We start from the raw sequence: 13364 nt of genomic DNA on the forward strand, positions 1-13364 counted from the left end.
GCCAGGGTCCGCACGGATCCTGGTGGTTCTCAGGGGCAGCCAAGTCCAAGCTTGGCTGCTTGTGAGAACAGCCTCAGTGAGTCCTGTAAATGAGCCAGGTTTCCTTTAGGTCTGTTTCACAAATATATTCTCTAGGGAGCTAACTTACTACTCTTGCTCCAATATTACTTTTGCAGTGATTTTCCAGACAGTCTGCAGCTTATTGTGAGTTGTTTTATCAGTGAATCTGAAAGGATATAAACCAACTGACAAGCATCTCTCCCTGCTTGCAATCAAACATTTTCTGCTGTTTGTGATCTCTAATCAGCCATGGTAACATGGTTGTACGATACAGAAGTTGCTGAGAAACTATGAGGAATTTTTCAGTCCAGCGCTGCTTAACTTCAGCCCTCCTGCAGATGTTAGGCTACAACTCCCATAATCCCTGGCTATTGGCCACTGTGGCTGGGGATTATGAAAGTTGTAGTCCAAAAACAGCTGCCATGGTCTTTCTTTAGGATGAGACAGCGGAGGGAAAAATGAAGAGAGGAAAACATCCTGCGACAGTTGAAAAGGGTAGATGAAACTGTAGGGCGTACAAATGGATCGGGGATTAGACTCATAGTGTCTTCTAGGAAGATGCAGAAGGACTTGTCGACCAACAAGGCTCTCAGTTCAGAAACCCGCCTGGCAGCTGTGACCGCCATGCGGAAAACCAACTTGAATGATAAAATTCTAATAGGGATGCTCTGAGCTGGTTCAAACAGAGGAGACTGAAGAGCACAGAGGATGGTATGTAAATCCCACATGGGAAACCTACATGCAGCAGAGAGGCACCTCTCAGGAAATGTCATAGATGTGGGTGCGACTGGGTGATCTGCGTAGACCCACCAGATATTAGGGTGACCAAGGACACCACTTGTCCGTTAAGGGTCTTAGGTCGTAATCCCTTCTCTAGACCCTCCTGCAAGAACTGGGTGTTGTAAGGTCGCAGTGTCCCGGGGAATGGAGTGACAGGCCATCCAACACAAAAGGGGGGGAAAGGATACGGAACGCAGACATCTCACTTCTGAGACTCTTCTTACATAGGAAGGGTGAGTAAGCTGTACACATAGCTACAGCCTTCACCACTTTCCTATGCAGAATAAATCCTTTTGGGGCAAGATCAACAAATGCTGCCAGATGTCTGTAAAAGTGACTACAAATTGAGTAGCTGTGCTCCTCTATACTGTGCGTGTATAATAAACTGTACAAAGCTAGAGCAATAGTTTTTTCCTAGGATAGTTATTTAGCCTTATAATTATTTTTGACAGAGCATGCAGTATATTCTACCAGTTAAATAGTATAGAACTGTTCAGCATATTCTACCTGATAAATTAGGTTACCTGCTGAATCTGCATTGGGAAAGGCCCCAGAGCGTTTTCCATTATCGTGGTTGGAACAGGAGCCCACCTTCGTTTACTTCGTCTAAGTACAGCCTCTCCCATTTGGTGTGCCTGGGATAAGGAGACAAACTATTTCATTTTCTATTTCGATTCTAAAAAATAAAAAATAAATCCTATTTCTCTCTAAAAGGTATCAAATAGCTAATGTTTAAAACAATAAATAAATAAAGATATCATGATTTTTAGAAATAAAATGAAGAACACATAACCAAAGCAAACCTAATAAGAGGCGGTGTGACCCTCAAGGATCTATTTTTCAGGAGTCACAAAGCCTATTCACACGAGCAGCCTAATCCAAGCTAGGGCAGCCCAGCCCTAAAAAGTAGAGTTAGGCTGCTCGTGTGCAGCGCCTAATGGATCCACATGGATACCGGCACCGCCTGCCTAACCCTACTTTTTACCCCAGTGTTTAGCCAAGGTTAAAGCTTCTTAACCCAGAGCTGGAATCATGTGGGTGTGTGGGCTGCTTGCAGAGCAGCAGAATGAGAAGAGTTGGCACCTAGAGCACCTGACTCAAGGGGGTAGCCTCCAACGCACTTCACTCGTCACTCTGCATTGTGGGATATCCAGAGGCACTGTCAGCCACTGTATATTCTAAAATGTAAACTCCACTACAACAATGCAATTCACATTTTGTAGATTTCACACAAGTCAACTCTACTGAGAAAAAGATAATTGAAACCTATCTTGATACAAAATTTTTTAATATAAATGAATGTCACTTGCCTTTTTGGGATGTGATAGCAAAACCACATGTATCTTCTTTTGTTTGCGTTCTTGCACATTCTTAAGCAATATGGTAAATGTTTTGCCCTCAGAAGGCAAAGAAATGGCATTTGTTGTATATACAGAACCATCTTCTAGAACTACAAAATCAGGATCACTCGAGCTGACATGGTCTGAAATCCTAAGACACTGCTGCACATTTACTGTAATAAAAACAAATTATTAAAAAGAAATGAAATTTTTAAAAAAATGTTTCAAAAATGGTTAGTAAGAATAACAATCTTAACTTCACTTCCTAAAGCCATAATTTATTTATTTATTTATTTATTATTATTATCTCTTGTTTACACAGTCAGATAGGTGTTATTGACTGGTTTGTTTTATCCAGACATCGAGTCCTTCCCAAGGACCTAGGATGGCTGAATTTTATTGTCAATGTTGTTGTTGTTATAGATATCGTCGCAGAATATAGGCTGTTCCCAGTAAAGCTGCTTTTTGTAATTGGCTGATGGTGATTTCTGTGGCCCCTATGGTGTTGAGGTGCTCTTCAAGGTCTTTTGGAACTGCACCCAGGGTGCCAATGACCACTGGGATTATTTTGGTCTTTTTCTGCCACAGCCTTTCAATTTCAATTTGTAGATCTTTGTACAGTGGTCCCTCGACTTACAAACTACTCGACATAAGTATTTTTCGAGTTACAAACGGCAGTTTTAGATCCGGTTTTAGATGCTGTTTTTTCGACTTACAAATTTTTAGATGGGGTTTCCTCGACTTGCCTGCCTGTTTACTGCCTGTTTATTCTTGAAAAGAAATGTTCCTGTGCAGTTTGCAAGCCTTACTGGGGGTCTGGGTCTTTTTTCTAGGCTCCGGAACGCATTAATCCGTTCCCAATGCATTCCTATGGGAAACCGCTTTTCGACTTACGAATTTTTCGACTTACAAATGTGCATTCGGAACGGATTAATTTCGTAAGTAGAGGGACCACTGTATTTGGTGATTTTTTCTATTTCTTTTTCTTCTATTCTGCTATCCCCTGGTATTGCTATGTCAATTATTTTGACTTGTTTTTCTTTCTTCTCGACTACAGTTATATCTGGTGTATTGTGTGGCAGAAGTTTGTCTGTTTGTAGTCAGAAGTCCATTATTATTATTATTATTATTATTAAAACATTTAACATTGTGTACTTACTTGCACGTCAGGATAAAACACCTGCAGCAACATCATGGTATTATCTTAAGTGACAGAGCACCGAAGCTGCCCCTACCTAAAAGGGCTAGTCTACCTGCTGCATGAGGCTCACCAGCCTGGACTTAGCGCATCAGCCCACCTCAAAGGGCTGATCTACTCACCACAACCAGCTGGCCCAGTTGTCCTCTCAAAGCATTTTGTTGATTTGAACTCGCAAATCCTGTTCCGTGTACATCCCTAGTTCATGTGTGTTGCCTGGAATGTTGCATAGCTATTCACTCTCTTTTTTGTGCAAGTGCAATACTTGTGCAAGCAGATCAAGAGCACAAGAGATTACACAAATTTGAGCATCTGCTCAGCACTAATGCAGCATTAATCTGGATGTCAACCATTGTGTTTAGTGGGACTTACTCCTTTTTGCAAGTGTGTTTGGGATTGAAGCCCTACATATAGCAATATCAGAAAACATCATTGTCAAAACAACAGTAGGGGGGAAAGGTGTAAATAATAAAAAGTATTCTTGCAATTTCTCACCTCTGCCAATTAATGTCAATGCCTCTAACCTGGAAGGCACATTGAAAGTCACTTTCTTGCAACCTTCACAAAATACCTGGAAAAAATTAAAACCACATTTTTGGTTCTATGTACAAAATAGTAAATAAGAGACATCCACCATTTAGGTCACTTTAAAGAATATCAAACGTACACCCATCTGACTAATTTCTGCACTTGCTCAGTAATTTCATAATGGATGACAGCCCAAGAATGTCTGATAATGTAGCCTTAAAAGTAGGAAAGAAGAACTGAAGATTTTATAGTACAAACAGCATCAAGGCCATATTGAATCAAGTACAATATTATATTTCAAGCAGACGAAAAGCTCCATTCAGATAATACATACAACTTTTCTTCTGTCAGCAAACCAGATACTCATGGTTCCCATGAAAGACTGCCAGACCATTAGTGTTTTCAAAAAAATAATATATTAGCCCAGAAAATGAAGCTAAACTCACATAAGACAGATTGGGTGGTTGGATCTGCAGAAAGATTTCATGAGCAGTTTAAAAGCATTGATACACAACTCCAGTTTAAACACTGAAGAAAATAGCATAAGGTACACACATTGCCCAGGCATCCTCCTTCAGCAACTATTGATGAGTTTGGGTGATCAGTGTGTCCAATTCTTCACTGAGCAAAGAACAATTTTCTGTCTATAATTTTTGAAAGAAAAAAATGTATTTAACAGTGACTGTAGAATTGGCTCAAAAGCAAAGTTTATCATTCTTGTTTCCCTCAGCTCTTAGAACTGTGCCCTCAGTTCTGCTTGAAAGAAAGGGGTAAAAAACACTAAATAAGAATTAGGTTTCCTACATGTCTAATGGCAAATTGCCATCCAGGTCAGCCGGTTTACTGTCTTTAATTCCAACATGTCCAGAAACTCAGGAAATGAGATATGATCATCTAATTAGAAAGAATTTTCAACTGAGAAAAGAGAATGTAATGTGTGTGAACTACCCTAGTTATCTGGATCAAATATGAAGCTTTTTCCCAGTTCTTTGATGTTAGAAATCATTACACAGATTTTTGCAAGCTCAAGAATGAAATGCAACTCAAGGCCAGTGAGTCAACAAAATAAAAAAAAATAAATAGAAAATTGCAGCAAGCAAAGATAACTCAAATGAGAGCTTTCTTCCCACAGTTTGATGCCTTGGAATATATGCTGCTCCCACATGGTCCTGTGATTTGGAGCCACCAGAAGAAAAAAACTGCAGCGTTCATGTTGTGGAATGAACAATGTTAATGATATGATGATCACTAGCACTGCTCAGGGGCAGTCACAGCCTGTGGAAGCTAGGCATGCAAATTACAAGTCCCAAGAGACTATTGATCCATGGTGGATAAGGTTACATTATTGAAGCAATGTTATTCAGCAACAGAATGAAATCAGGAATGAAGTGAGAGTCAAGCTGGATGGCCAGCCACAGACATGGTTAGCAGTTTAGCAACATACTGAAGAGAAAGATGCACACAGCACATGCTCAGTGGTGGCTCAAAGGTTTTTGCAAAGAGCAGGGCTTGACAAATCCTAGATGCCAGGGAGGCATGGCATCTAGAAATTTAATCATGATGCCTAGGCTGGGATATTCAGTTGTTTAAAAAAAATCATTATGTGTCTGAGACAACTCTCTTTCTGTTCTAAGCATGTTACTTGTAAAGAGGATAACGAGAAGCCCTCATTTACCCACCACCTCCACAATGTCAGGTTAAGGCAGTGGCCAGGAGAGCTTTTTATCAGCTTCAGTTGATATGCCAGCTACATCCATTTCTTGAGATAAGCGATCTTAAAACAGTGGTACATATAATGGTAACACCCAGGCTTGACGACTGCAATATGCTGTATATTGGGCTGCTTTGTACATAGTCCAGAAACTGCAACTGGTGCAGAGTGCAGCAGCAAGGCTGGACTCCAGGGATACCCGAAGAGACCACATTATTCCTGTTTTGAAAGAACTACACTGGCTGCCAATAAGTTTCTGGACAAAATACAAAGTGCTAGTTATTACCTATAAAGGTCTGAAAAACTTGGGTCCGAGATATTTAAGAGAGTGTTCTTCATGAATCCTGCCACCTATTAAGATCATTGGGGAAGGTCCAGTTACAATTACCATAGGCTTGTTTGGTGGTGACCCCAAACCGAGCCTTCTCTAGGGTTGCACAGGGCACTCCCAAATGAAATCAGAACCTCCCATCTCTGTTTTCAAGTGACTTTTGAAAACTCAACTATTTTATCATTATTATTGTTTACACAGTCAGATAGGTGTTATTGACTGGTTTGTTTTATCCAGACATCAAGTCCCTCCCAAGGACCTGGGATGGCTGAATTTTATTATCAATGTTGTTGCTGTTTTTGTTATAGATATCGTTGCAGAATATAGGCTGTTCCCAGTAATGCTGCTTTTTGTAATTGGCTGATGGTGATTTCTGTGGCCCCGATGGTGTTGAGGTGCTCTTCAAGTTGTTTTGGAATTGCACCTAGGGCGCCAGTTACCACTGGGATTATTTTGCTCTTCTTCTGCCACAGCCTTTCGATTTCAATTTGTAGATCTTTGTATTTGGTGATTTTTTCTATTTCTTTTTCTTCTATTCTGCTATCCCCTGGTATTGCTTTGTCGATTATTTTGACTTGTTTTTCTTTCTTCTCGACTACAGTTATGTCTGGTGTAGTGTGTGGCAGATGTTTGTCTGTCTGTAGTCAGAAGTCCCATAATATTTTTGCATCTTCATTTTCTACCACTTTTTCAATTTTGTGTTCCCACCAATCTTTGGCTACAGGTAGCTTGTATTTTTTGCAGATGTTCCAGTGTATCACCCCTGCCACCTTGTCATGCCTTTGTTTGTAGTCAGTCTGTGCGATCTTTATACAACAGCTGATCAGGTGGTCCACTGTTTCATCTGCTTCCTTACAAAGGCGGCACTTGCTGTTTGTTGTCGATTTTTCTACTTTTGCTCTTATTGAATTTGTTCTTAGTGCTTGTTCTTGTGCAGCCAGTATTAATAATAATAATAATAATAATGAAACAGAGGGTTTTATTTATTATTATTATTATTAATTATTATTATTATTAATTCAATTTCTATACTGCCCTTCCAAAAATGGCTCATGGCGGTTTACACCAAGAAATAATCAATGAATAAGAATGAATATTTAATTAAAAAATTATGTTTTAAAGTTTTATTGATGTTTATTTTAATTTATTTAAAAACAAACATCTTACATTTATTTAAATTTAAATTTATCTAAAATAGCCAGCGTGGTGTAGTGGTTAGAGTGCTGGACTAGGACCAGGGAGACCTGAGTTCAAATCCTCATTCAGCCATGATACTAGCTGAGTGACTCTGGGCCAGTCACTTCTCTCTCAGCCTAACCTACTTCACAGGGTTGTTGTGAGGAGAAACTCAAGTATGTAGTACACCGCTCTGGGCTCCTTGGAGGAAGAGCAGGATATAAATGTTAAAATAAAATAAATATAAATATAATTTTAGATTTTAAGTGTTGTTGAGTTTTTAATTGTATATGGGGCACTATAGAAATATAAGATTCCTGTTACTAAGTCCAGTAATTTTGTCAATCATCCGTTGTCTGGTTCCTCAATTTTTGGGCTGGCTATTAGATCCAAAGAAAAAGGCCTGACATAGAGGCTATGCATGAGACAGCTGTGATGTACTCCAACACACAATCTAATTCCATGATGATGGATAGGGTCCAGTTTCTTTATGTAGCTTTATGCAATTATACAATATGGAGCTTAATCCAGTTCAGAGCAGACTAACACCCTGTAGATTTACAGCATAGAAGTGCAGCCTGCTCCGCATAAGGTAAGCCACACCTTCAGCAAAAGTATATAGACAGTCTGAGTATGATAAATGTATGAGAAATGGTTATAAATGTTTAACCATTTATTTTTATTGTTTTCATCTTAAATTGACTTTATTCTAAGGAGCGCAGAACAGTGTGCATAGTTCTGGACCCAACATTTTATTCTCACAACAGTCCCGATACATTAGGCTGAGAGAAAGTAACTGGCCGAGGCCACTCAGTAAGTTTCATGGCTGAGCAAAGGCTTGAACCCAGGTATCTCTAGTCAGAGTTGGACATTTTAACCACTACCCCACACTGGTTTATGTAATCCTTTTATATACATGGGGAAAGTTTTGCTATGGTTGTCTTCGATAATCCCTATATGAGAAGTGGTACAGGATAGCTGGAAGTCATCTATAATAGGCAGTTGTTGAATGGAGAAACAATGTTATTACTCATCACATAAAGAAGAGTCCCAATGAGAATGAGGACTTGAAGAACGCTCTCCATCTGCATTAGTACAGCCAATGCAAGGTTAGGCATAGCTTTGGAGGAAGCCAGTCTGCAGGCTGCAAGAAAACAAATTTTCACCCTGCGGAACCCTTTTTCTCCCCAGTCTCCTACAGCACAGGGTCTAGAATATGCTGGTGGTTACCACTACAGTTCCTACAGAGTAACATATGCATACATCCATTACTCTCATGGCAATTCTCCTTGACAGGAATTGCGAGTGTCCAAGCTTGCGAGTGTCCAAATGGTTGGCATTTAAAACATCATAGTGAATTAGGTACAAAAAGTTCCAACTGGGCAGCGTAAATAGCTGGTTGTAAACAGGATCTAGCAACAAGCAGAAAGTGCTGAGGGAGATTATGGGATAACTGAGATTTCTACAGGACATTCACTTGCAGATGCAGAGACTGAAACAATCAGAGAATGTCTGGATTCACTTGGTGAATTTCTCTGTAAGATAATCATTCACTGAAAACTAAGAATTAGCAGGGTTGTTTGCAAGAGGAGGGGAGAAAGACAATGTGGCCCTAGATCAGGAGCATTTTATCAGTGAAACTAAGGGCATTTATAAAAGGCAGGTGGTGGTTAAAAAAAGGTACCTGTTTAACCAGTTTGTAGCAGCACATTTCAAAATGTAAACATATGGGAAACTCGAATTATTTAATAATAGGGAAACTGACATTATTTCCAGTTATTGTTGTTAGAATAATACTGCTCTGCAATATTATTGTTGGAATAACATTGCTCTGGGTTCGGGACTGCTGCTAAGGATTGCTAATTGCAGTAGGAATGGGCTTGAAATCACAGATGTGGAAATAAATCCAGCACAAGTAATTTGAAAGAAGTATGTCAGACAAAACCACTACCATAATTAAAGCTAGCACAAAGTGGTTGTACTGAAGTCCATCTAACTGGAGTACAGAATGACGAAATTCAGACATCCGTTGTTGCACCACAGTTGCTAGCTATCTTTGGAGAACATTAAGTAACAAAAACCACATTTGGGCTGGTTCAGATGAGACATCTACTGGAACATGTGATCAGAATGAGGTCCCACCAAATGTATACTCACCATGGCATCACAGGAGGACATCCCGATGGGCTGTCATGGGATCCCTCACTTGCATGAATGGAGTGTTCATCTGGATGATTTAAGCAAGGATTTGCAGCACATAGAGAGGAGCCATTCTGATGAACACCCCCCCTCACACGATTAACAGATGCCCCAACAGTGTGTCAGGATGTCCTCCTGTGACATCAGGGTAGGTATACTCTTGGTACAACCCCATCCTGATCACATGTGCTAGTTGAAATTTCGGCCAAACTGGCTCTTTGGAGATTTTAGTAGCCGACTCCACACAGAGCATCTGTACAATATTTGGGGCTGTCCAGCTTTTTTGTGTGCCTGCTGCCCGCCTCCAAAGTCCGACAGGGCTTCCATTCCAGTGTTTTCTCGGGGTTCACAGCTTTCTCTCACCCCAGCCGTCCTTTCTCTCCCCCTCCTAACCACCGCTTTCTCCTCCCCCCAGATGCTACTTGCTCCTCCCCTCGGCCACCACTTTATCTTGCTCGCCTTCACTTTTTCTCTCTCCTCTTATCCGCTGCCGCTTTTTCTCCCCCCTCCTCTCGCCCGCCATCGCCTGTTCTCCTCCCCCACCACTCATTACCATTGCCCGTCGCCCTTCCTCCTCCTCTGGGTGGCGGGGCTTTGCCCGTCGCCCTTTTTGCCTTCTTCCTTTCCCCTTTCTTCCTGGCAGCAGGGGCAAGGCTTGCCACATCCCCACGCTTCCCCCTGGTCCATCTACAGGAATTAATTATATAGTCCATCTACAGGAAAATCAGATAGATAGATAGATAGATAGATAGATAGATAGATAGATAGATAGATAGATAGATGATTAGTATATCAGATTGTATTTGCCTTATATCCCACTTGCAGCATTTTTAAGAATAGTCCTGTCCCCAAGGGGCTCACAATCTTAATAAAAAGCAAGTTATTCACAGAGGGGAGGGGCCAAATAGTGCAACATTTTTCATATTCGAAGTAGTTTAGCAGAAACTTTCCAAGTATCTATTGAATAATCAGTGCCAAACATGGTATTCTAGAGCAGGGATTCTCAACGTTGGGTCCCCAGATGTTATTGGACTTCAACTCCCATAATCCCTAGCCCCAGTGACCTTTGGTTGGGGATTATGGGAGCTGAAGTCCAATAACATCTGGGGACCCAACGTTGAGAATCCCTGTTCTAGAGCACTAGTTTGTCTCCCAATTCTACACAAAGCAAATGCCTAACCCCAGTATTTTATCTGTGATGTCCCTATGTTGATCCAAAGAGAAAGCTAAACTGGAAAGTACCTAAAGTGTGGACCACACAGTTGGAAGGATCGCATGATTCAACAAGTTTTCTTGCACAAAGGAATCTATCTAAAGCACCACATGTTGGCAAAGTCCACTAGGTTTGCCCCCTCATTCCATGTGAATGAATAGGGCTTAGCCAGATCTTTGATTGGTGGTGAACACCCATCTGTATATATAATACACCAAGGTTGCATGTGGCACGTCCTGCCCCCACCACAACCAATAAAAATGTGGAGGCGGAGCTTGGATGTACAACCTTCATCCAAGGCAGGAACGGTAGCAGAGACTATGACAGGGCACAGCACTGGCAGCAGAGTAGGCTGCAAAAGTTCCTTCCGGGGCTCTCTGACAGAGCTTCGAAATTGGCCATAAACGGTCCAACCTGTCATTTGGGCGGCAGGCAGGCCCACGGAAGGAGCTTTTGCCGCCATTTCCACCACTAGCACCCTGTCATCACCCATCCTCTCCGCCACCACGGGGTGGCTTAAGGCAGGGGAAGAGGTGGGGCAGGGGGCTGAAACAGCTGGTGGGGGGCAGGAAGCAGGTTTCACCACCTCCGCTGCCATCCCGGATGGCAGGGGGTGACTGAGGAAGGGGAAGGCAGTGCAAGCAGCTGGATCAGCAGTGGCGGGGAAGACAGGGAGAACTAGCGTACAGATGCTCTGCTCCAGGCCAGCTAGTTGTCTATAAAACACCTTTCTCTGGTGTAGGGCAGAACAATACTGTTTTTAATATAACAAAGCAAGTTTAATCAGGGAAGCTCACTGAAATAGTTTGCCAATACATTAGCACCATCTATTATACTTTTATTATGTAATGAGGTCAAAACACTTCAGATCTATTTTGAAAGGTTAATAGAAAGCATAATTTTGACAATGGTTTAATGTTTGAAACATTAAACCAATCATTTTAAATGTATGTTTGACATAAATTTAAAAATCAATGTGAAAAAAATTAAAGAGAATGACAGTGTTAAAGAAAATATATGTTGATGTTTACAGAATAGTCTACTTTTTAAAGGTTTCAAATTGAAATGTACTGCAGTGAAAAACAAATTCATATCGGCATATACGGTATAAACTCATATCAGCACATCTAAATTCTCAAGGTTCTCAACCAAGTAGTTTTAATGAATTTCATTTTTGTCAAAATTGTGTACAATTTTAAATAACCATATCCATATCCATTTTAAATAACCATAACCATATCAACTAAATAAAACCACTTTTTCTTTTTATTTTTTTGCTTAATGTTGTGTAAACAAAAGTCTGTTCCTGTGTTGTGATACACTTTTGAGCAGGGATGTACCAACTGAAAAGGAAAAAAAATGCATGTGAAGTAACAAGCAGGTTTTCATAAAGGATAAAATGACCTTATGAAAATCGTCTAGGGATGTGTGAAACGTTTCAATGATGAAACGTTCTGTCTCAAAACAAGCCATTTTGAGCTCAAAACAAAACACCCTCTAAATAAAGGCCCTTGATCCTATGGGGGTTTGGAGAAAAGGTTAAAAAATTGTTTAAAATTATATGCTTGGCTGTTTCTTTTGTGGGTGGTAGGTAGCATCCATCGTGTCTTACCACACAACCCATTTTGATGTCCCTAGGAGCTACCCATGGGGGACAATGGGGTGTTTGAGTTTCCCCATTGTTCCCTATGGCCAAAACACTCAAAACGTTTTGAGTTTGTTTCATAGAAAAAGCTGGTTTGGCCACTATTTTGATGAAACATTTTGGCCGTTTTTTGTTTTGTTTTGAACTCGAAGCAAAACACAAGATCTGTTTCATGCACATCCCTAAAATCTTCTCCACCTGATCACTATCGCGAATCTGGTATTTCACCCTCTTTCTCATTACCTAAAGTTATGGTGGTTTGGGGGCAGGTTGATCAAGGGCAGAGGTAAAATGAACATGAAAATAAATGGCAAATAAACCACTTTCTGCTCATAATTGAAATCCGATAAATTACTACATCTAAAATTAATCTAAGCAAAGAGGAACAGAACAGTGGTCCTCTTGCATGGGTCATAGGACTGGGCTGTGCATGTGACAGCACTAAGAATGTATATTTAATTAACCTAACAGCTTGATCATATGTATTTTAAATAATTCAAAGTTCAATGTGATTTATATGCATTGTCTAGGTAAATGTGCACAGTTTGTTTTTCCTCATAGTTAAGTATACAAATATACTGAGAAAGAAGAGAAATTAAAGTTGCATTTGAAAATTCACAACATAAACGCAGTAAAAATAGTACTGCGATTTATTTGGGGGCTGTTCACCATCTCCTTTGTGGACTAGAGTGGCCAGAGAAAGTGTTATAGAGACCTTGTGTTTTGTTGTTGAGAAGTTTGTCCCAGAAGGGATCCTATAGAGAGTGGGGTGGGGGGACGGAAAGGAAAAGGGAGGAAAAGGAGGAAACTGAGTTGTTTCCAGTGATGTAATTGCAAATTCAGAATAGGGATGTGCACAGAACTGGTTCGGAGGCCCTTCCGGATATGACCGGAAGACGAGGGCAACGAAGCGGCAGGGAGGTACACTGCCACCCTGATGGGCTGTTAAAAAAGCCGACGCCAGCAGGGGGACACCAGTAGGAGGAATAAGTGCAACCTCCCCACACTCTTAGACCCCCGCTGTCTTCGAACCACTCCGCCACGTTTCCACGCACATCCCTAATTAAGAACATAAGAACAACCCTGCTGGATCAAGCCCAAGGTTGGTCCATCTAGTCCAGCATCCTGTTTCACACAGTGGCCCACCAGATGCCACTAGAAGCCTACAGCAGGAGTTGGGGCA

General features: G+C 40.9%; 1 protein-coding gene across 2 annotated transcripts in view; it reads right to left on the minus strand.

The window, feature by feature from the left end:
* Nucleotides 1–13364, minus strand: part of LOC128324813 (desmocollin-1-like) — a 49712-nt gene that overhangs the window by 33982 nt on the left and 2366 nt on the right. For both annotated transcript variants that reach the window (XM_053249856.1, XM_053249857.1), the window contains exons 2-4: nucleotides 3874–3949; nucleotides 2151–2353; nucleotides 1365–1475 (exon numbers count right to left, since the gene is read on the minus strand). In XM_053249856.1, the coding sequence (XP_053105831.1) occupies nucleotides 1365–1475; nucleotides 2151–2353; nucleotides 3874–3949 (390 nt within the window). The remainder of the gene's footprint in view (nucleotides 1–1364; nucleotides 1476–2150; nucleotides 2354–3873; nucleotides 3950–13364) is intronic.

The sequence above is a fragment of the Hemicordylus capensis genome, chromosome 4 (genome assembly GCF_027244095.1).
Source record: "Hemicordylus capensis ecotype Gifberg chromosome 4, rHemCap1.1.pri, whole genome shotgun sequence".
NCBI lineage: Eukaryota > Metazoa > Chordata > Lepidosauria > Squamata > Cordylidae > Hemicordylus > Hemicordylus capensis.